The 25609-nt window shown below is 42.5% G+C and overlaps 1 protein-coding gene across 1 annotated transcript in view; it reads left to right on the top strand.

The window, feature by feature from the left end:
- Positions 1 to 25609, top strand: part of grid2 (glutamate receptor, ionotropic, delta 2) — a 584280-nt gene that overhangs the window by 97387 nt on the left and 461284 nt on the right. The window contains exon 2 of the mRNA XM_008279344.1: positions 1792 to 1947. Within this exon, the coding sequence (XP_008277566.1) occupies positions 1792 to 1947 (156 nt within the window). The remainder of the gene's footprint in view (positions 1 to 1791; positions 1948 to 25609) is intronic.

Raw genomic sequence — 25609 nt, 5'->3', positions numbered from 1 at the left:
CTCTCCTCTCCTCTCCTCTCCTCCTCCTCCTCCTCCTCCTCTTTCCATGCATTTGTCCTCCAGACATATAACCTAACAGTGTCCTCCTGTGTCACTGAGCTAGTTTAAAATGTGTACAGATCCTTTCCCAGCAGTGTCATCTTCAAACTGATTGGGACACCATTCATAATTTATCTCTAATGGAATAGTTAATGAGTCTTTGTGTTTCACTCTTTATCGCTTTGTCCAGGCCTGTTTGTCTCACCTCATCTATACTGCATGAATATAAAAAGAACCAGGACTCAATCAGTGGGGGGGTATTTACAGTTGCCAAATGCTGAAGAATCAAATTATTGAAGGATACATATTTCATGAGGTCTTTTGATGAAGAGGCAGTCAGCATACCGTTCCTAACTGCTTTCAAACAGCATTTGGGTTTTGAATTTGGGGATGTGTGTAGAGGCGCTGCTGAAATTAGTCGTCCTTCAGAAGTTAAATTTGGTCAACCAGTTTAAAAGTATGGGACAGAAAGAAAGAGAACAGTTCAGGCCACAGGTTTTGAATTAAATGTATTGTTTTCGACTGTTTAATTACATTATAGTAACCTACAAGGGGCAGGAGCTGCACATTCTGTCAAACGATTAAGGAGGCGAGTGGATTTCTCTGGCACATCCCTGGACTGAAAATACTAATCTTATCGCATTAAAGTAATATTTTTCAAGACGGTTATATCGAAAGTGCACTTTGCACCATCAAGACGGCACATTTTCCTCCGTAGGTTTGGCCTCTGTGGGATTTAGACCACAACCTTTGTGGTAATAACAGCACACTATACAGGACCAATTACAGCAACGGTTTTCTAAATATGGTACCAAACAGCCCTCAGCTTACGTCGCCTGCCCGGCTATTAATGGAATTTGCAACCTGTGTCTTCACATGCACAGACACACACACACACATCCACACTATACAATATGAGGCTTATTTTCTGGTCAGTGAAATACAGTTAGCACTGCTTCACTGCACTGGCTTACACAATTAGTGGCCCGATGGATTCAGGGGATAAACTGGGTTGAAATGAGAGACTAAAGGGGAAGAACTGGAGAAAAAAGAAAAAAAAAAAAAGCCCCACAACACATGGTTAATTGTGTGTAACAGACCAAGCAAAGACCAAATCTCTACCAGCCAGTCAACACCCCATGTCGCCTCGTTCTGTTTTAGCAGCGCTGCAGGTTGACCTTTATTTTTATGACTAATTTAGTATCGACTAGTGGGAACTTTATCTGCCACTACAGATACTGGCACACACCAGTCTTCTCTTCTTCCATTTCCCTTTGTGCAGCGCCCGTTTTGGCTGAGTCAGTGTGTCCTACTTGGGCAGCGTTTGACCTTAGAATGAGCACTAATGTCAACTTGTTTCTGCCTCACACCCTATCTTTCTCAAGCTCGCTCCCTATTCAGGGGCTGGATGTTTAAAGTCCACATTTCTAGACATTTCAAGCATGTCATAACAGAGCAAAGGCTCTTCTTCTGTACAGCTTTCTCATGCGCACACTTGGAAAATACAGCCGGTGTATCTTTTGCAGCCTCCCGTATCATACTAAGGCAGTCAGTCATTTCAAGACGCTTTCTTGAGGTCACTCTTATGCCAGCTGAGCATGTCGTATTCCCCAGATGTTTGTGTTCCGATACAGTCACATCCACCCTAACATGCTTGATACTTCTGAGGCTGCTGTTTCCATTACAAAAACTCTCTAACAGTGACTGATGCTTTCCCCTTTTTCCTTTTTTCCTGCTTTTTTTTCCCTATAGGTGCCATCTTCGACGAGTCGGCACGGAAAGATGACGAGGTGTTTCGCCTTGCTGTGGCAGATCTCAATTTGAACAACGAGATCTTGGAGACAGAGAAGATTACCATCTCTGTGGAGTTCGTCGACGGGAACAACCCTTTCCAGGCGGTGCAAGAAGGTAGGATGGTCATACTGTGTTGTCTTGGAACGGCAGAACTCAGCAGGGGCAAGTTATTGCCTTTATTGTATCGGACAGTCGAGAGAGAGACAGGAAAGTGGGGAAGAAGAATGGGGGAAGGACCTGCAGCAAAGGGCCATGAGCGGGATTTGAACCCACGGCCGCTGCGTCGGGGACTATAGCCCCTGTACATGGGTCGCCAGCTATAGCGGCGGCCCAGGGGCATCCGGTTCAACGTGAAACAAAGTGCAGGTCTTTTAGTATTGACATATTCTACTTTGGTATCGACATAGAAACATATTCATATAAGTCATCCCGTCACAATTACCAACCTTCACTTTTGCTAAAACATACAGTAGTTCCGATTTGTTTTATTGTCTTGTATCATCTTATACGTACAGCTCTGTGGTTTGTCAGTCATTCCAAACATTCCTGGACTATTTCTTAAAACCAGGACTGCGCGACTTCTTTAAATTTTATCCAAGCTCTTGCTAAGCGAGCATACACAATGCGGATTAAGATTATATTCGGCAGGTGAATCTCTCTGCGTTTTACAATACAGTGGAGTAAAAAAATGTGGTGTTGCAATGTGTCCCCGAGCGCTAAAGAGGGGATCAGTCCTAATGACGGCGATGCAGCAACTAGAAGTGCGATGGAGAAAAAAATAGAAAGCGTCCAAGAAAAGTTTCTGACCCTCCAAATAAAACAGAAACTTGCCATTCAGAGGAAGAATTACAGTCTACAAAGAAAATCGATGAATGGCTCGGGCAAACGCTGCAGGCGTATGTTGTAAGCATGCGCAACAGTGGTTGTTTAATTATTCTCGCTGCCAGATGGTGGAGACAAAGGTTCTGCCCCGCAGGCTGAACATAGTTACTTCCAATATCCAATTGATTTAATAAAAAAAATATTGAAAAATATATATCCACAGAAAATCTTGGTTTGACTGCAAAATGTGAGACGCAGCAGCTCGAGGCTGTTTCACAGTCCTAACTCTATTTATGTTGACCTCTTCAATATACAAAGAACACAAGAAATTAATTCATGTGAACAAACTGCATTAAAAAAGTTGGCTCAAAAACAGCCTCTGTATTTAATTTAGCCTATTGTGCATTGCTTGCATGCCCTTTGAGTTGACCTGCATCACAATCAGCTGAGGATGAGGTAGTGTTTTATTTATTTTTTCCTCTTTCCCGTTCGGTTTGATTGCCAGTCGGTTTATTTCATAGAAATCTATTCTGGACAAGAAATTGACCGGGGGATGTTCATATACTTTGGCCAAATAATAGATACGCTCGTCTATGCAGCTTTTTTTTTTCTCTTTCATCCACTTTGGCATAGATTTTATTATTACTGTCTGTGAGAGAGTTCGGATCTAGCTGCTCATTCACAGCTAACAAACCAACAGGACTGACTATCAACAGAACATTGAAAAGAGTTCAGTGTAAATGTGTTTGTAACCTTTTAGCAATGCTGTTGTCCAGCTGATATTCTCGACTCGTCTATCAAATACCTTCAAGTGTAGATGTACAGCATTAGTCACCAACAATGAGATGAGTATGACATTAGATTATTATTTTTTTTAATTCACGTCACAGATAAGCAGACATGGTTACCAGAGCAAGTTTACCAGATTCACAATACACATGTACCTATCTTTAAAAGAGCAAATTATACAAATGATGCCCTTTAGTTTTGATGCAGGTTTGTTCCTGTCATTAGAAAATAACTTCCTACAGATTATCAGAACAACTGACTGCTTCGCAACATCACAAAACAATGCACTCTTTTGGTCTTTAAAGCGGCTTTACTTTTTTTTTATTAGTTTATTTTCCTTCTACACAACCATTTAAACTCCTAAGAGCAGCCTTTATTCCTGCCAAGCAGTAACAATAACATGGAATGCCATTGAAGAGAGGCAGAAAGCCTGTGTGGGTGTGTTGGATGGCGCTGTGACATTGCCAGTGCTGTAGGGGAGGCACGGACACACACACACACAGCAACCGTAAAACACACAACATAGGAACAAGCAGGCATACGCAAAACACATGGACGTCTAGGCTAGCATTAGGGAAAGTATCAGCATGCAAACTATCGGTTACCCCGCTCCAGCTCGACTCATGATACCGTGTAATGGGAAGAATTAAGAGCTGTCTTTGTTTTATGAGCAGATGAAAATGTGTTTTAAAGAACCTTCTGTTCATCCTCATGTTGAAATGGATCTCGGTGTCATTTATCATTTGTGTTATTTCTCCCTTTCAAGGCGTTGTACTCTCGGCGAAGTGTTTTGTTGTTGAAACATGACAAGAAGTCACTTAATGAGCTGGACAGTGCAAGGAGTCTCATTCAAACAGAGCAAACGATAAATCTCGACTCCACCTGACAGCAACTTTTAGACGCTTTCACTTTATAACTAGAATCCTGAAACATAGCACATTTCAAAATACAGCAGCACAGCACTAATATATTGGCACCGCCCGCATGACTAATGATTCATCTGACAACAGGATGTGTCACACGCATTCTTTCGAACTGCACTGTGTGAATAGCTAATTAGGGCATTTGTTTTTTGTGTTTGATAGTCATCCAAAAGCTTTTGTGAAGTAGGTATAAACCTCAGCGATTATCTTTCTCCCGATGTTTATGATTATCGGCTTTATTTAGACATGTCATTATTACATTATATACATACAGTGTTACATTATTGGAATTATAAGTTGGGATGAGCTCACCAGACTCAACAATCAGGCGATCTGAGGCAGATACAACTGCTGCCCATATGGACCCGAATCCATGACTGGAGAAACATATTTCACTGAGTACAAGTTTTTTTTTCATGGAGAAGCTAGTATGTTGGCACAAAGTAAAATTTGGATGATAAACTGATCATCGCCCAAAAATCCATGTGTGTGTCAGCCTTTTTGACTGGCTGGCTGCCTTTTGAGCAAATTACTTCAGTATAAACAGGGATTTAATCAAAATACAGGAATAGGCAGGCATGAGAAGAAGCAGATACAGTACTTATATACAAACTTTACAATTAAACAGCCGATCAGTGAGTCTCAAACAGCAGACCATAATGCTATATTTATTGTTTTATGGACATATTGTGCTCTATGACTGTGACATACTGTACAAGCTTTTTCAGTGCACAGCAGTATAAGATCTTTACTGTGTTCATAATGAATACCCACATATTCGTTAGTGAATTTTAATGGGATTAAAGATATCAGATATCTCATCGATAAAGACATACGTGATTCTTTTCCAATAATACAAACTGCTAAAAGAGATCGGCCTCACAGTGTACGAGTCTTCTGTGCTTTAGTATTAAATATCTGATTAAAGTTAATGATTAAAATATGCAGGTGAATACAAATAGGCTCAATGTTAGAAATGTGACTGATTGCTATCGGAACATTTTTGCGCTATAGCGCGTTTTGCACCGGTGCAAGTTGGTAATCACGTACTGGTCCCACATCTTGGCAGATTCTTCTTATTGACTTCAGATAAACAAAAAACCAATAGATTTAAACAGGCAGCATGAAAAATGCCAGAACTTAGAATCCCTTCAGTGATTTAATTAACTGATAATCAAATACAAAGGCCCCATTATCAGCGCCCGTGCACACACGGAAATAAAGGCACACACACCAAAAACATTATATTAGCCTTGGCTAAGAGCGTGATGGAAAGCACAGAGAATAAATCTGTCAGCTTGTTTGCATTTCAGTCAAACCGGCAGCAGGAGTCATGCCTGTAGCGAGCAACGGTGGCCAAACTCTCAGTGTGTCACTGTTTCAGAGATTCGCTCCGGGGACCTTGCATGGATGTATTGTACGAGCATGAGTGTACGTGTGTTTGTGTACTTCTAAGAGCCTTGTTAAGGCTCTTGCTTTGATATAAGGGCTCTACAGTGATGTTTGGTACTCAGGCTGTAATTCTTTGAAGTCCCAACCTGAGTCGTTCCATTAGCCGGGCTCCGCGTGCATGTGGGCTAAATTGCTGTTTGTTTCTTACTTCTGTCTTTCAGGGAAAGTGAGCAGCTTGCATCTCAAGTGTCTTATTTAGAATATTAGCATTGTGTGAAATACAGGGAGTAAAGAGAGATGTGACAGCACAGCAGGAGGCAGCATTTGAACGCTTGCTCTTTGACCAAGCAGACTGAGCCACCAGCATGTTCCTGCATCCTGCCGTGTGTCATTTCTGTCTTTATTTGGACGTACATTTTTAAGCACTTCATGCATTGTCGGTTTTTTGTTTTTGTTCTGTAGTGGAGTGTGCATGTTCTTTTTCAGCAGCCTCATACATCACATTCAAATGATTTTTTAGTGAGATAGATGAAAGTCTGCTAATTTGCAATTGCGGGGGACTTCGACCAACTAGTGTTTAATGATAAACCGGCTTCTTAGTTTTTTGCTTCTCTCATCCCTGACTGTTTGAACTCCAGCAGGCCACTAAGTCCCTCAGTCTGTTGACTGGTCTGTCCAAATTTGTGGGTGGTACAAGGAATTCTTCCCCCATCTTCGTATCAGCCTGGTACTGAACAGACCGCCTAACTCATTTCCCTGCCTGTCTGCCTGCTGCTCTTCTGTTTGCCCATCTGTTTGTGTAGTTAGCTAGCTGATGAATTGATTGGCTGTCTCTCTATCCGCCTGTCTATCAGCGTATTTGTCCTGCTAACTAGTAACCCCGCTGACAAATCAATGGCCTTCACCTCTGTCTTGTGTGCTGCTTGGTGCGGCTTTAAGCAGAAACGAAAAACAGTTGGTTACATGCGTTTGGAAGATTTCAATATTTTCACGATTGAAACACAACTAAGCTGTGTGTTTTCTCTATTATTCAATCGAACCACATCACATCAACACTCCTCTTTGTTCTTTCTTTGTGCTTGTTTTTTTTAAAATTACAGCAAGAAATAATAATTACAAAATAATGAAGATACTACAATTTTAATCCACTTATCAGACATTAAAAAAACATTGGAAATTGCAGCCAGATAAATCATAAATGTCACAGCACTTATGGGGTTCATTAAAGGACTGCCATAGCTAATCACTTGTAAACAGTCAGAACCTACCGCATTCAGAAGTGTGATTAATTGCAACATTAACCACATGTCCTCTTTAACGGCTAAATTTACATACATGAAAGTGCATAGCGACAAGCTGCGTTGCCTTTGCCTTTCATTCGGTCCGTGCTGGAAATCTAAGCGTAATTAGTGCCAGATTTGCAAAAGGTAGGAGCTCATTATGCAATCAGCCCCTTCTAGATGCATTCTGTGTGAAGCGGAGCTCAGTCGGCGAGGTTCAGCGGTGGGATTAGTCGGAGACCACCAGGCTTTAAAAAAAGAACTCATAATGGAATAATGCTGCAGGGAAGGGAGAGCAGCAGTCTCAGCAGACGCTCAGAGGGGAAGGTGAAGTGTTGTGACATGTCTGACGTCTCGGTGGAATATGGAGGTAAACGCAGCCAAGTGTGTGATCAAAAGAGTGCAATTGCTAGTCTATAGTGATTTGTTTGTTTTCTCCACATCGAGCTCCCATTCCCATCTCGTAGTGTCCTCTGTGGTCGGCGTTGTTAAACAGCCAGATATAGCGCTGGATTCAATTATGATCAATAATCTGTTATTTTTAACACATTTGTTCCACCAGCAGGGTGCAGCTCTCGAGGGATGTGCACCTTCTCTGCTGTCGTTAAAAGTTCTGCGGAATGATGTTCCACGCAGGAATGAGCCTCACAAGCTCGGCGAGCCACAGTAAACCAAACAAAGTGCGTAACCGCTCATGTTTACTCTCAGTATTTCGGTGCAAAAGTGTTAAAAAGGAAAGCTTACCATTCACATAGATGATTGACTTTAGGGTCATTTATGTCACTGACTTGTTTTCATATATACAGTCGTGACTCGATAATCTGACCCTTAACAATCCGAAAACTTTGCTATCCGACAGGTTTTTAGGAAAAATGAAAAGAACCCATTAAAAACAGCCTTAACATACCGACAGCCTTGGATTCTGACTCCAACATGACGTTTTATGTCACCAATCAGGATAACAGCGTATTATCTGACTGAACAATCCCACAGATTGGCTACGTTCAGACTGCAGGACTTAATGCTTAATTTGGATTTTTTGGTGAAATCCGATTTTTTGCGAATTTGTTCACATTTCCAATTAAATTGTATGTGATCTGCTGTGTGAACTTCATACGACCCAAAAGTGTCCCGCATGCGCAGAAGCAGACACGACGACATCACACGCAGTGAGCGTGCTCAGTTGTTGGGGAAGTAAACATGAATGGTAATGGTGGAGCGTATCTTGCTCACCATTCCCCCTCCGCCGCTGATGGTGGAAACAGAACTGTGACCGCGAACTAAACTACCATCAGCAGCCAAGTACTGCCTGTGCGTTCCGGCCACTTCCACCCTGTTGGAGCGCTCCCCCAGGGTGAAATTGGCCGGAATGTGCACAATCGCGCCGGTCAATTAGGCGTGAAATCCAGCGATGCGTCGTGTTCTAGCAATACACTAGTTAATATATCGACTATAAACAATAAATATCAACAACAATTGAGCCTTCCAGCATCAAGCCCTCCTTGTATCTCGACCTCCGTCTTGACAATCCGACAGCCTTGCTATCCGACATAAAAGAAGGTTTTACATTTAGCGTCGGATTATCAAATCACGACTGTATTTTTAGCACAGTTCACTGTTACTGACTCTACACTACATTAGGGAATGTGGCACAGTTACATAAAATAACATCTAAACTATCTTTAGAGTGTAGTCGACCCAAAGAGGATGCCACACCCCCACATATGTGTTTAGCCTTCGTCTCTGCAGCAGCACATTCGGATTCCCCTGTGCTCTCTAAAAAAAAATACAAATTCTCTTGGCTGTGAAGCAATAGAACCATTATACTGAAGTGAATAATACAAAATGGCACATCACAATAACCATCTCTAACAATGCAGTGCATATTACAATATAAAGCTGTCCAAGTAGATTTTAATTCCAAACAGAATTATCTGTTTAAATGCTTTATCCAAATAATTTACTGTGCTCCCTGCCCCGAGGGTCGCGTGTGTGTGTATATATACAGAATCGTCTCAGGAGTGTGTAAATGGGCTCAGATTAAATCGCATGCCCTCTCTTCCTCCCTCCCCCCTTCTTTTTTTTTTTCTCGCTCCTGCATGGCACTTAATTGTGGTTCTGCTCCTGTCACTTATATTCACATTTAACTCCCTACAGCACACCCCCCTCCCACAATTTCCATAGTTCACTTGTGGAACAGGTGGAGCTCAGTGTGTGTGTGCGAATGTGTGTGCGCGCGTCTGTATGCATGTCAGCGTATGCCCGTTCATGTCTCCATCGATTAAGGCAATGAGAATCACCTAATTGGATAACAGTCTATGGAAAGGTGGGGGGTGAGGAAATGGAAAGCAGGAGGAGACCACAGGAGGGAGGGAACTCAATAGTTGTCTCAGCTTATTTTTCATCTCAGCTTAGTCTTGACACACGGGGCACACAGCTGCCTTTATGCACACACCGCCACACACATAGAGGAGGAAGAAGAAAAAAAAAAACAACATTCACACCTTTGCTAGAAGGTATGCAAAGTCAAACCTGACAGAGGCTGCCAGCATCTATAACTGTTAGCGTGTTGTGTCTGTGTTGGTGCCTCTGTGAAATGTAGGGCTCTCCATCAATGCCATTCCCGATGACGAGTGATTTATTTATGCTGCTATTTACTGCTAAATAGCACTATATTTAACAATATGACTAAATAAATAATCCAAAGCGTAGAATGACTAATCTAGGGCTGTGATTCATTCGGTTCAGTCACACGGTTATACAGTGCAGCTGCAAAACTCAGCACTAGATCAGGACAGAAATGGGGGAAAATCGTTTCTCATAAACATCTGTGAAGCATCTGGAATACTAACCGGCCACGTGTTACTGAAACTTAGCAGAAGATGAACCTTTTGATTACACAAATTGAAAAAAAAAACAAATTTGTTGAGGTTATTGTGCAGCAATTCCAAACATACATTGGTTTTATTGGCTTTACTTTAATATTTTTGCATTTCAGAGGAGTTATGTTTGCATATCCCCAAAGAAGTTCTCATTTTTGCCTAAGCTGGCGTCATCCTGAAGGTGATTGTTCTTCTGTTCAACCTCTGGAGCCCTGGGCTCTCTGGGCTTTGGAACATCTCTAACCCATGATGTCCGTAGCTATGATGATCATACATGCGTTTATTTACTCCTCCCTTGACTTACACACTGCAAAAAAGGCTAGCCCAAATATAAGATATAAACACTAAATTTGAGAAGACATGACTTAAAACTAGTGAAATGATCTGTCCATGCAGCAAGTACATTTTTACCTGATAAGGAATCTTGAAATAAGATTTTTAATGCCCAATTTAAGATTGTACTGTAAAATCAAGGACTAAAAATGAGTAAAAAACTTTTAAAACAAGCCAAATTATCTATCATGTCTGTAAATAAGATTTTAAATCTTGGCAAGTCCCAGATTATTTGCAGTGCAGCCTTTTTCCCTTTCACCTGTCATCCAGAAGGTCATTTAAGTTGAAATTCAGTTCATGGTACTTTAAGTAAACTCCCGCTGTTATGGTTTGTTCATTTAGTAGGATTTGTTGTGACGTTGGAATTGCAATGCGGGAGCTGCTTCTGTAGAATAACACACTATAACATTTGAAATTCAAGATTCAAGAGTTTTATTGTCTTATGCACAGCAATATGAAATAAGAATAGAAATAAACTACAGCAACTCAAACAAGGAAATGAAGGAGTAATCTCAATGTTGTCGAACCTGGACACTCACAATATTTGCTTTCATTAATGTGATACAAATTACACTGGTGATAGTGTTTCAGCAGCGGTGAAGATTAATTATGTGGGCTGCTAATGCAAAATGGGATGTGTATTAAAAAAAAAAAAAAGATAATAAAATGTTCCATCTTCTTTAGTTCTTAATTAAAGTTTTAATGGATTAGAGTGGCTGAAATATATATTTAGAAGATTTGTCATCTTTTCAGTTTATCTATTCTGACACAGTGGAACGCGTTGTGATTCACAGGAACGATGTGGCGTAGTGCTAAAGTCAGCATGAAGCGAATGCCTCCAGGGTGCGAGAAACATTTGACTTTGAGTGTGATGAAATTAACTAAATCAGACTTTGTCATGTTGATGAGTAAACACAATGTAAACACGTTACCAACAAAACTAAAGCGCACGCTACGAGGCCGGCGCTTTATAAACTCTGACATACACGCCTCATCCTAAACATTTCTGCCGTTTACAAAGAGTGTTTTTCCCTCGCAAACTACTCGTCTGTTTTTGCGGCAGAGCTTTCATTTGGAATGCAAATAAAAAAAATAGTTGAGTTTTGTAATCAGGGCATTTTGAATTTTTCCTCCAAATATTGCAATCTTCTCTGTTGGTGAAATATTAATGTGCCGTTTAAAAGATTTAGAAGACCCCCTCCTCTGTTGGAGTCTCACACTGTAATCCAAACATAAACAAGAGTGTCGGTAGCGGCGGAAAAGTCACGGAGACATGTGCACTATAACACTGAAACTTACTCAGAGAAATCTGGCACGTGAGGCTCAAACATTTGTTTTAAATCACAGTTAGATAAACAGTTGGACCTCATGTGGTTGCCTTTGACTTTCACCTGACTGTAACCCTGATCATGTGTGTGTTTGTTCATTGACTACTGTATGGATTTTTTTTTTCAGCTTTCAACAGATCTATGTGATGTTAGACCTCTATTAATATCCATCCATCCATTATCCATACACCACTTAATTCTCACGAGGGTCGCGGGGGCTGGAGTCTATCCCAGCTGACTTAAGGCGACCCTGGACAGGTCACCAGTCTATCACAGGGCTACACTCAGGCCTTGTCCACACGTTGCAGTGTTTTTGTAAAACCGAATATCCTATCTAATATAAAAATGTACATACACACCACCTCGTTTTTAGAAAAAAATTAATCCGCACCTAACCGCGTAAGTGCGTTGTTAAGCACATTCATATTCTATGTGAGGATGTAACAATGCCAACGACAGGAACGACGACCGGGACATACAGAAATTGTCACGCCATTCCTCTGGGAGCACGATTTCCGTCTCAAAGTTCTCCCACCAGCTGGCAGTGCGTCCCGGTCTGACCCAAAACCGGTGACGGTGTCTTTGATGGAGAACATGCCTCAGACGTGGAATGGCAAGATGACGGAAAATAACCGTCCTCAACGTCGTCCTTCGCCTGTGTTCTTGTACATGGAGCGGTATCTGGGCCTAAACCAGAGACAACGCCAACACCGTTCTGAGGGCGTCGACGCTGTTTCCAAATGTAAACACAGGTCACATATGCGATGTAAAGAACATATTTTGTCGCAGGCAGTGACGATTCCAAACCTAAAACCCCGGGTATTGATGTCCACATGCAGACGCATAAACAGAGGATTCACAAATCTTCACTTCGGTCAGAGGTTTTTGAAAGAATCGTTTTTAATGCCGTAAATCTGCGTTTTCATGTGGATGACAAATCGTAGAAAAATATCTTGTTTTGTGAGATACCCTGCTACGTGTGGATGAGGCCTTAGAGACGGACAACCAAGCACACTCACATTCACACCTACGGACAATTTAGACGCTGGAGAACGCGGAGAGAACCCACGCTGCACGGGGAGAACATGCAAACTCCACGCAGAAAGATCCAAGGTGACACGAACCGGCGACCTTCTTGCTGCGAGGCAACAGTGCTCACCACTGACCCACCTTGCAGCCCCATCTCTATTAATACTTTATGGCAAATGTAAGAAAACACTGATGCACACATTCAGTAAACAACATGCATGTTAAACTGGGCGACAGATGTAAACATTCCTCGTGTCCCACCTGAGAGGAAAGACTTGTTTTAGCTGCGTAACTGTTTTACAGGTCAATGCTGATTTTAGCTCTCACGGCAAATTATGCCTGCGTTAAAGTGCTCCTTCACATGAGTCATTTGATTCATTGTTAATATCAACTGTAGGGAAATTAGATTGTGGGGGAAGTATAGTATGACACGGCCCTTCTTTGATTCCGCCTGAAAAACACTTAAAGTGAGAGTTTATAATGACACATTCGGCTCACAATAGGTTGTTACTTTTCCTCATTCTCACAATGGAATCAAGTCGTGCAGTCTGCCGTGGGAAAAGGATGAAAACGCGACTTTGATTAGTCGTAATGCCTGACTTTCATGGAAACATCTTTCAAATCTTTCCTATATTATACAAAACCTAATCCTCATTTGTAAAAAAAAAACAAAAAAACCTGCTACATTTTCAGCCAGCTCTCCTTGATGAATCCGTGGGCTCTGTCATGAATGTTTCATCAGCATTATGTCATTTACTTTTAATTAACACAACGAGGATTCGGCGTCCTCCGCTGACATGATGCAGAGGACGCATGCAGACTTGTTAATTCAGAATAAATGAAACTGGCCTGGACTGTTTACTGGTCCTGCATATGTGAACGAGGGGAGGAAGGAGAATTAAGTTCTCAGCTCTTGTTCACTTCTGCAAAGCTAAGCCTTGGAATGAAGGGCCTCTAAGTATGAAATTAGGTGTTATTTTATGTAACTTCTCACTTGATTTGTGGAAACAGTGTCGGTTTATTCTAACTTTATGTGACTTTTTTTTGGATTAAACTCGTGAATGTGCTTCGCTCCAGTAGCACAACGTAGCCTCTCCTGAATTTATAAAATGCTAAATGAAACTTCTGCTGCCCTCACTATGTGTTAGCTGTGCGACGGCCTAAACACTCTCCTAGTACTTCAGGTGCTTTAGTGGAACAAATACAAAATAGCTCTCAGTACACAGCTACTGTACAAATAACCTAAAAAAAAATAATGCACCATGCACGTCAGCACAAATATAGACACCATAAATCAAACAGACATTCCCAAAATAGTTTTCTGCTGTTAAATGATACCATCAAATAAACTTGAATACACTTACAGATTCTGCTTGTTGCAGAGCACCGTGAAACAGATGGATCGAGGCTGCAGGACAGCTTCGAAATTCAAACCTGATAAGTTTTTTTTGGCCTTTTTGCCTTTATTAGATAGGACAGTTGAAATTGGGGGAGGAGAATGGGGGAAGGGGTTGCAGCAATGAGCAGGATTTAAACCCATGGCCGCTGCATCGGAGACTATAGCCCCTGTACATGGGTCACCAACTCAACCAGCTGAGCTATAAACCCGATAACTTTATCAAGCAATTTACAATTTGCAGTTTCATTTAGCAGACTCTTTTATCCAAAGCGACGTACATCTGAGAGTAGATCACATTCCACTGGCGACAGAGCTGCCATGCAAGGTGCTGCCTGCCATTAGGAGCAACTTCAGGTTCAGTGTCTTGCCCAAGGACACTTCGACTGTGGAGGGGCGGGGAATCGAACCACAAACTTTGCCTGAGCCACAGCTGCCCTGTATGTGAACAAGGCCAGCAGGTGGCGCTTCGCTCACTTAACCGCATAACGAGTTACACTCTCGGAGAAGCAGAACAAAACTCATTGATTTTAGCTTCCATGTGGTTTTGGTCTTATAGCTTCAGTCTGTATTGATTCATGTGCATCCAGACGATGTATGAAAGCTGGTGGGTCGCTTGTGTGCAAATAGCTGATCTAAAGGCAGCCTTTTGGTTCGTCTTCAACGCTCAGCTTCGATTTAAAACGAGGCTACAGTTTACAGTATGTTCTAAAAATCTAAGCATTTCTAATAAAGTACGCGTGCTCTTACTTTAAACCAACTTGTTTCTTGATACATATCAGCCTTCATCTACCAGCTAACAGCCAACAGCCATCTGCAGCTGCGTTTGCCTTCTTGCTACGTGTTATTATCTCAATCCTTTAAAAAAAAAAAATGTTATAGATCATTATGCTCTTCTTCCTGTCTGCCCTTTGACCCTCATTGTCTATTTCTTCTCACTACGATTCGACACACACACACACACACACATAGGGATGACTTAAACTAAAATTAGCTGCCATAGAAACTGGGGACAGTTTCATTTCATCGTTTGTCTCCTCCTCTGCCGCCCCCTCCCATGTTTCTGTCCGTCCTCCACATCTCCGTGTCTTCATTCGCCGACGTGTGCAGTCAGCTGCCATAGAGACCATAGCTTCTAATTTTCTAAGGCCATTCCGTCACTCAGAGCCTGGAAACCGTCCTCCTGCTGCCATCCTCCCTTCGTTTATCCATTTATCCAACTGCCAAACAAACAACTGTACGCACACACACACACACACGTGGAGATGCACAAACACTGGCCATATGGTCATTTTCTTGATGCATTGACGTTCTTCTGGTCGTTCCGCTCCACCAGATATATGGCTGCACCTTTCCGCTGTAGTCGTGGCTAAATTACAAAGACGTTAACCTCTCCGTTCTTTAATCTTAGTCCGTTTCCATCGACTTCTTTTTCCCTCATCTCTCTTTTGCACTTCATCTTTTTTCTCTTTCGGGCTTTGTCTTTATTGAGAGATGAATTGCAATAATTCAATTAACCTCCCTACTAATCGGGAATGGAAGGGGGGTGGGGTATCCATGGCAACACTGACATTTTACAAGAGGCAATATAATGCTATTTTGTGTGCATGTGTGTGTGGGGAGTCCAGCAGCTGACAGCTGGGGACAAACCAGATCCAACCAGACTTTGAATAATGTGTGTGTGTGTGTGTGTGGTGTTGTGGTGTGTGTGCTCGATTGGTGGTAGGTCTGTTGATTGGTTGGTAGATAGAAAGTGTCATTTGAATAGAAGTCAGAAGTGCATCTCTATTGAAAGGTTTCCTTCCTGCCCCTACTGAGCATTGACCAGTGCACACTCTCTCTCCCGCTACATGGCTGCCTGACAGCCAGCTTCCCCTTTCTAATCACACAAAGACAGTCCTTCACTGTAGATGGAAAAAGATCACCATGAAATTATTTTTGTTGTGGCTTTTTTTTCTTTTCTTTTCTCCTTTTTGGAAAGCAGCACTGTCCTTCAACTGAAAACGACATTTCTTTTTATTATTGTTCATGTTATTTTGCCAATAGGACATGGGGTTTACGCTCAAATACGTTGGACCAGGTGAGAAAGCACTAGAGAAACCAGAGTGGCATCATTCTTTACCTCCTCCACTTATTGTGCTGTGACCTGGCATGAGACGATGTTGATCCTTGGACATGCTGCTGCCCACAGGTGTTTCCAAACTTGGAGAAAAAATGGTGACTGTATGAAGTGTAGACGTTGATCTACTTACATTTTTATTTCTCCTCTCATTTCCCTCTTTCTGCTCTGTGTGAGCACAGCCTGCAGTTCAGCCCAGTTTAGCCGAAAAGTCACAACAGTTTTGCCACCTGTTGGTTACAGCTAAGTCTCGGATGACTTCACTTTTTTTATTTATTTTTTTTTGTACAGAGGTTAGAGTAAGAATTATTATTTTTTTGTAACTAAATGGGACATGTAGAGTGAAGTGATTATTTTAAAGTTTCACCTTTTTTTAACCAGGAAAAGGCTCATTGAGATTAAAAATCTCTTTTTCAACAGTGTCCTGGCTAAGACAGGCAGCAGCACCATTGACAAGGTCACAACAGCATCCACACAGACATCATTACTACGATTAAATAGAACAATTTTAAGTTGAGGTTTTCAGGTTCCCAGTAAACGGCACACAGATGAGGAGTTCAATGACTGTCAAAAAGTTCAAGATCTGACAGCTCTTTCTGATAAAGGTAAGCGGTGGTTAGCATCGTTGCCTCACAGCAAGAAGGTCGCCGGTTTGCGTCCCGGTGAGGACACCCGGGATCTTTCTGTGTGGAGTTTGCATGTTCTCCCTGTGCAGCGTGGGTTCTCTCCAGGTTCTCTGGCTTCCTCCCACAAGGTCCAGAAACATGTTGAGGTTAATTGGTGATTCTAAATTGTCTGTAGGTGTGAATGTGAGTGTGCTTGGTTGTCTGTCTCTAAGTGTGGCCCTGTGATAGACTGGTGACCTGTCCAGGGTGTCCCCTGCCTTCACCCTGAGTCAGCTGGGATAGACTCCAGCCCCCCATGACCCTAGTGAGGATTAAGCGGTGGATAGATAATGGATGGATGGATAAATGGTGTAATTGTGTCTGTAACTCTGACAGCATGCCCCTATTTTAACTAGTTATGCATAATTTCTTTCTGTAAATTCTGCTTCTATGTGAGTTTATAAGACTTGATCTTCTCACGATGACATCTAACAACATAACAATTCAAGCTGCTCAGTAGAATTGCCAAAGCTCTGCCTTGTGCTGATCACAATAACAGTCTGCCTCTCTTTACTTTTTTTTTTTTTTTTGCCTCTAACGCTGATTGCGGCAGCTTTACATATAATTGCTGGATAATAAATAGAATTAGTTTCAAGAATGTTACAGAATCATTTGAGTCAGACTTAAAATATGCCGTTTGTTAGCCTGCTCCTTTTAATTATTTCCATTTGACTGCATTTACAGCTACAGCTTCATTTCAACAGAATGTTACAAAAAAAAAAAAAAAGAAAAAACACATTATCTGAAAACTCATCTTAGACCTCTGAGTGTAATACCATCCAGACTATAAGTACTTGGACAGCAGCACGTTATTTGTGATGTGCTACAGTGCATTCAGTGTGAAATAAAACAACTGATGTCAGCATGTCAAGTCCCAGGCTTAATATGAATACGTTTACATTTAATAATCTGATACGTGGCCCCTTTAAAATACACATTAACAGATTTATAGCTTTATTTTCAGGGTTTACTGGGATAGATTTACATACTTTATTGTTCAATAAATTATATTTTTTTAATGCTGCAACTTTTCTCACCCTCGGTTTAATATGTTTAATTATAAATCCTGCCTTCCCTATGATATTGACTCTTTAACAAAGTGCCCAAAGATTTATATGTAATTTTACAGACAGACACGAAGCCAAAAAATATCCTCCTTTTCTGCATTACCAAGTCGATGAACCAACATGGACACCTCCAGGAAAACGTTGCCTTCAGGTGAGCCATTGTTAGCGATCCCGGCTGGTAACGAGGCATCAGGTGGTGGTTTGTGCATCCAAACACCACAGCAACATGTGCACAGGTACAAGCTCGACGGCGCTGCGCGTTCGACTGATTTAACGAGACACAAATGAGACAGATGTGCTAATAAGCAGTAAATACTCCGGCTTTCGCTGCTGCGGATGGGCTCGGCAGCCACAGCAGATTTTTGAACTGAAGGTTAATGAGGTTCTTCCAACTTTCCGAGTCGCAAATCTCACTACAGGGAGCACCCCAGTCGAAATTTCCGACTCGGAACTCAGAAATTCAGAATTTCCACTTCAAATGGAATACGGGATTAGAGGCAGGATGGTCAGGCAAGCAGACCGTCACTGTGTGTTAAAAGGGCGATGTTTCCCCCCACAGCTCTTTAAACATTGACCTAAACCTTAAATCTAAATTTAACGCTGAGACTTGACAGTTTTATGCAGTGTCCATTATTTTATTCTGAAATATGGAGCCTGAAGAGCAAAACAATGGCCGTCCAGACGTCCTGGAGTGGTGTTTGATTTAGCTCGACAGTGTTGTTTTATTCTATTCTGTTAAACTGTTGTGTCCATGTGATCATTTGCCAAGCCGCAATGCACAGATCCAACACAACAAAACAACAACGAGGAATTAAGAACCTTATTTATTGGGGAATAACAATTGGAAAGTAACTCCCTCCCTGAAGAGCATTTGGCTTGGGTGAAGCACTATTTGACCAGTGGACGAAACCCTCAATAAATTAATAAACGCCACTGATATACTGTGGAGCTTCACAGCGACGCACCTACACACTGTGCAACTGGAAAGCCAGCCCCACTCTAATACTTTGTGTTTTATTAGAGTCATAAACTACAAAGGCATGGAGCAGCCAAAAAACTTCTTCCTGATTTGATTTGATGCTCTCTTGTGGTCTCGCTGCTTTTATTCGGCACAATTGAATTCAAGGTTCTGTTGGCATGAGAGAGCCGACTGCATTACAAAAAAGCAAATACAAAATAATCAACATGATTTAGACCGTGGATTTTTTTATGACCATTACACCTGTCAGTGTCTTCATGTCGCTTCATAAAAATGATGTTTTATCTGGATAAATGTCCGTATAAACACACACTCTTTCAGTCAGTCACTCGCAGAGTTGCTGTTCCAGAAATGAAAGGACATGCATGCCCCGTGCCCAGCGACAGCAAGATTAATTCATCTGTTGGGTATTGTGTGCTTCCGCGTATGTGTGTGTGTGTTTGCGTAGAGCATGCGCGTGGATTTGTTCATACCCCCTTCACCCCGTAGGGAGATTATAATTGTTTTTCCCACTGCCAAACTAGCCCAAATACCACCCTCATCCTCCCTCCATCCCTCTTTCTCTCACCTCTCCACACAGCTCCGCCTCCTCCCTCCTCCGTGGCCTCTATTGTCGTGATTTTTTTTTTTTTTGTCCTTTTTTTTAAAAGCCATTTCATTTACTGCTGCTTCCAACACAGACCCAGAGGAACAACGGGATAAAAAAACAAGGTAGTGAAAAGAAGGAGGTGAAATAAAAGAAAGGGAGGTGGAATAGGATGTCTGAGATAATTTTTTTAATTCATTATAAGATGATAATTTATGCTAAACTTTGTCTTGTTTGCGCAATCTTATGCAACTTGACAAAAGGAAAGGAAAGTGTTTCGTCTCTTTTGCGCACTTTTTGCTTCCCGTTCTCTCTCTTTCGTTCAAGTTTTACGCCCGTGCCATCCCATCTATAGGGAAATTATTACAGGCTTTCCCTATGGCTGATGATTGATGCCCACTTGACAGGCTGTCAGTCAGAGCACCGAGTTACCACAGCGAAAGGCTCAAACCTACTCGTCCTCCTTCACAAACGGGTGATGTGTGTGTAAATCATGTGGGCGAGTCTGGTCGAGAGATACAGGAATAGGAGAGGATAGGCGAGGAGAGGGTTATCAAGGGTATTTCTCCTGTTTTTTAGGCAATTATTGGAACCGTTACCGGCAGTCCCCGGGGGCCATGGCTGCACACACATGCCCACACTGCACACATCCAGAAACACACAAACAACAACGTGTCAGGGTCAGGCGGGTGAACGTGGAGAGGAAAGAGGTATGAGAAGCACTTTAATGAAATGCTCGGAAAGGGCCAATGCAGTGGCACTGGCCCTAGCCGAGCACATAAAGAGATAGATAGGACGAGAGAGAGAGATAGATGGACATGCAGAGATGAAATCGGAGAGAGAGTGAGATGCAGGAAGAAAAAAAGAACAAGAAAAATAAGATAAGCTTCAATTTCCGTAGTTTGGGGAAGAGAACTGGTAGCGGGGAAGGTGAAGAGGGACTGCTGCTTGGGGAGATGAACTGTTTGACTGTGAAATTGTCTATTTCTCATGCACTTGATGCCCTCTTGGTTGAAAATGTCACTAATGATTAGATGTCAACAGCACATTCAACACAATTTGCACCCCAGAAATATTAGAATTTAGCTTTATTATGAGACATCGCTGCTATAATGTCCTTTATCGGCACCGCCGAAGCTGAAAGCAGCACCAATAAGTCCAGAAACTGTATTACAAGGAGTCAAGGGAAAACATTTACAGAACATCACCAGTCGGGTATCTGGTCGGTGGAGTCCAGAAATGATCTTCTTTGTTCTCTTGCACCGTTCTCTTTTTATTTGTCTTGTTTTACATGATGGGTTTCGTATCCAGGTTCATCCCTGTTGGCTGAAAAGGCACAAAAATACTTGTTAGGTTGTGCTTTGGATGTCTACTCCTTTTTGCTTCCATTCCTTTTTCTGATTCTTTTATAGCACTTATAGTCCTTCATTTCAAGGTCCAAGCCTCCAGTACGCCCGAAGCAGACCTCAGGAGATCCCCCTTAACTCGGGGGAAAAAAAAAAAAAAAGGAGACCTCAATATCTTTATCCAGTATTTACTGTTACTGACTGTAATTCTAAGCCCTACCCTCCAGCGTAAATATCAGAGCCCCCAAAGTCCTCAGTTTCTTCTGAGAGGTACAAATAGCCCTCGTCTCTCGTTGTATGTTTTTTTTTTTTTTACTTCATTGCTTATGCAGCGTCAGCCTCGAATATTAAATCTCAGGCCGCTCCTGTGACATGTGAGTAAATGAATAAAGATTTTTCGTGCATTAATATCTTTTCCCAGGTTAGGATTTCTCAAGCCACGAGTTTAAAAATGTCACAATCATTAATTATAATTACATTTGCTGGTTTCACTTCAAGACCCAGCCATTCAATATATCTCTGATTAAACTATGTGCAGAAATTCTCGGCGCCGTCCATTCATCCCTGCACAACAATAGGGCCGTTTAGTTTCTTGTCTCATTGCACCCTCTTTATTGTTTTTTCATTAATCCCTCTGCTGGCCATTCTTTTGCCTTGAAGGTGACAAGGTGGGAAAGAAAAGAGTGTGAGAAAATTTCAGACAAAGGAGATTGAGCAATGGATAAATCTCTGCAGACAACTCCCCTTCTTCGCCTCCCACAGCCAGGCAGGCCCAGAGCCACACGGGCATAAAGGACAGTGTTTATAGACAGGAGAAAGCACTTAGTTCCTCCTTCACACCTTTTAGCCAGGAGGTCTTCTGAGAGTCAGAGAGAGAGAGAGAGAAAAAGACAAGGCGGAGGAGGAGGAAAAAAAAAAACAAAACAGGGTTGGTGAGGATAAATCGTGAGAAGAAGAAGAGGGAAGGAGGGCGTTCGTTTTTTGCAGACGAGAAAAGATGAGACAAAGCGAGAGAAGACGAGCAGATGGGTAGAATAGAGGAAGAGAAAAAATTAAAGGACTGAGGCGGGAGAGCAGGATTGATGGGCGAAGTGAGAAAGAGAGGCCGGAAAAAAGACATGACAAGCCATGAGGAGAAGAGACAACAAATGGGGGGAGGTAAGGGCAGGGAGCTTTAAGTTGACGCGAACTGCCAGTAATGTGAATTCATGAGTGTAGCCTCATGAATAATGGGATAGGGGCATCTAATCTAATCATCTTAGCGGCTCCAACAGTGAAATAAGAGGGCTTAACAGGTCAGGAGAGAGGCGCGGAGGATGAAAGAAAGCTGCAGAAAATGCTCAAAGTTGACATCAAGTACAATGGTATTCAGAAAAGCTAAGAGCAGGCCAGAGGAGGATAGCAGGTGAGAGCACAAGAGTTATAATCCAAAATCAATGTACAAAAAAGAAAAATCGCAGAAGGTTGAGGAGCGTTTTTTGTGGAAGGAAGACAAGGAGGAAAGAAGATGTACACCAAAAAGAAAGAGCAGAGAAAGATAGTTGGGCCAGTGACACCTGCTATTTTCTCCCTAAGATGACTGGGAAGGTGATGTTGAAGCTTCGAGGAAGAGAAAAGAGGTGCAAAGTACAAAGGAGAAACAAGTAGGAGGGCAGCGAGGAGTGGATGAAGAAGGAGAAAAGATTGGGAAAGGAGATAAGAGCCACGGTGGCGAGGTGAGGAGGGGGACAAAAAGGATGCACAGTTTTTGACGTGTATTACCCCGGGACCACAGTGGTTAGAGCATCCTGATATGTTGTCTGTTGAACACAAATGGCTTTCTGGGTTTCTCAGCGTGTGTGTGTGTGCGAGCATGTTCTTGGCATCCGTCATGCTAGGATTTTATCACACATTTCCTTTGGGAGATTTGTGCCCGTTGTAAAGCCTCTTAAGAAGAAACACGGCATCTATTTTGTGTAAAATAACCCCGTGCAGCCGCTAATTCATTTATATTTCATCGCTGCCCTGTAGAGACCACGGGCACTTAATGGAGGAGGTTTTTTCTTTTTCTTTTCCTTTTTTGTGCACCCACAGAACGCTTGTGTGCACTCTGTCCTTAGAGATGTCAGTCACCTTTACCAGCTGTCCTAATTCATTTGCATTTGAGCACCTGCAGATTTAACATCTAGCTGACATCCCAGGCTGTTTATGCATCCAGGTTCTCCAAAGCAGACAGCGCTGTTGCATTGTCACAGTCGATTAAAGGAGAAATGGGTGCTTACATTTGCAGGTACACATTTTTTTTTTAAAGTTATTTTTTTGGCCTTTGTGCCTTTATTGGATAGTGCAGTGAGAGAGAGACAGGAAAGTAGGGGAGGAGAATGGGGGGAGGACATGTGGGAAAGGGTCATGAGCGGGATTCGAACTCATGACCTCCACATCGGGACTGTAGCCCTGCACATGAGACGCCAGCTCAACCAGGTGAGCTATAGCGGCGCCCTGTAGGTACACATGTTAATGTTCATTTTGCACATACCATGTATCCATCCATCCATTATCTATACACCGCTTAGTCCTCACTAGGGTCGTGGGGGGCTGGAGTCTATCCCAGCTGACTCAGGGTGAAGGCAGGGGACACCCTGGACAGGTCACCAGTCTATCACAGGGCTACACTTAAAGACAGACAACCAAGCACACTCATATTCACACCTACGGACAATTTAGAATCACCAATTAATCTCAACATGTTATTGGACCTTTTGGGAGGAAGCCAGAGAGAACCCACGCTGCTCGGGGAGAACATGCAAACTCCACGCAGAAAGATCTCGGGTGTCCTCACCATGATGCTAACCACTGATCCACCTTGCAGCCCACATACTATGTATTGCATTAGGACATACAGGATTTTGTGTATTTTTTTAATGTAGTGCCGTCATGCAGTTTAATTGATGTTAGATACAAGGGGGTATTTTTGGGAACCACTGTATAAATCTAAACTGTCAGACGATCTCTGTCATGTCCTTAACAAATTATACACAGCCACTAAGATTACACCGCTGACAGGTATAGTAAATAACGCTGATAATCTCGCTACAATGGCACCTGTCAAGAGGAGGGGATGTAATAGGCAGCAAGTGAACACTCAGGTCTTAAAGTTGACGTGTTGGAAGCAGGAAAACGGGCAAACATAAAGATCTGAGTGAATTGTGAGCATCTCCAAAAACGGCAGATCTTGTGAATTGTGTGCAGTGGTTACTTAGCACCTACCAGAAGTGATTCAGGGAAGGACAACTGGTGAAAGGGTGTCAGTGTCATGAGTACTCAAGGCTCACTGATGTCTGAAAGCAAACCTGTGTGCTCCAGTCCAACAGAAAAGCTACAAATTGTAGAAAACTCTAATACTGCCTATTATAGAAAGGTGCCAGAACACACAGTGCATCACGATTGCTAAGTATAGGGCTGCGTAGCTGCAGACCGGTCAGAGTGCCCATGCTACCTCTGTCCATGTTTTCTTTTCCATTATGGGGACTGCCGGGAACGTGAGGCTCTTCCTGGAGAGGAGATGGCAGCAGAATGCACTATGGGAGGAAAGCTAGCCAGCAGAGACAGAGTGATGCTCTGAGCAAGTTCTGCTGGGAAACCTTGGATTTAGTCATTTATGTGGATCTAACTTTTAGACGTACCACCTACCTTACGCTGCTGCAGGTAATATACACAGGCCCTGTTTGAGCAGGATAATGCACCCTTTGTTCATTTAAATTTAAGGTGTTGACTTGGCCTCTGAATTCCCCATTTCTCAGTCACATCAGACAACTATAGGATGTGCTGGAAAAACAAGCTGGACTAATAGTGCAAAAACACAGGACTGAACTGATCTGCTGCTAACGTCTTGGTGTCTGATACTCCAGGACACCTGCAGAGGTCCTGTGGAATCCATGACTCAATGGGTCGGAGCTGTTTTAGTGGCATGAGGGGACCTTACAGCCCTTTCACACAAACCCATTTATTCCAATGGCTTGCGCTGCACAACTATCATTTATCGGCGCACTGAGCAAAGTGCATGTGCTGTGTTGTGATGTATATCCACTGCTCTCTGGACCTGAGGGTCTCATGCACACACTGCTGCTCCCTTTCTTTGTCTCACCAACGGGGCTACTGCTGACACTTGCGTCTTAGCACGGGACAGATCCATATTCATTGTTGAGGTTTTTGCAACAAACCGGGAGTATAGCTTTTAAAGGATGAGGTGACGTAGTCCAGCTGGAAGTTTTAAAAACTTTGCTCTGTACTCTGTGACTCCTCCCCGGCAGTGCACTGGACTGAGCACAGCACAAATTGCGTTCTGTCTGAAGGGGCCTTTAAGCAATATTAGGCAGGTAGTTTTAATATTGTGGCTGATTGGTGTATATTGTCGGATTAAGACGTGGTCCCTCTATTTCCTCAGCATGGAAATAGATGCTTACGCTTGAAGTCTGCTGGCTGTCTCAGGGCAGAATCCTGTTCCAGCTCTGTGATTTATGGGAAGTCTCTTTTTTTTTTCTTACAGATATCCAGTTCCCTCTGGTTCAGTACGTACAGAATACTGAACAGGTTGCACGGTGGGCCAATCTTTCAGATATATTTGAGCACATGAACACACTAAAAAAAAAAAAAAAAAGCAAATTCATAGGTATACCTGTGTTCAGCAGGGGAACATGAAGATGTTTTCTACTCTAGCAGATGTCCTGCAGCAGCAAGAACTGCTCCTGGCTCACCGGCAATCTGTTGTCAAGGAGCAGCTGAACAAGTAGTGGCACATTTCACTGATGTGATGATTCAAAATCTACAGTAGTAGAATAAACTGATTGTTGATTTTGGTGCT

Source organism: Stegastes partitus, unplaced genomic scaffold, assembly GCF_000690725.1.
Source record: "Stegastes partitus isolate 25-593 unplaced genomic scaffold, Stegastes_partitus-1.0.2 Scaffold155, whole genome shotgun sequence".
In the NCBI taxonomy this organism is placed as follows: domain Eukaryota; kingdom Metazoa; phylum Chordata; class Actinopteri; family Pomacentridae; genus Stegastes; species Stegastes partitus.
The sequence above is the reverse complement of the archived record's forward strand: the minus strand, read 5'-3'. Positions and strand labels throughout refer to the sequence as shown.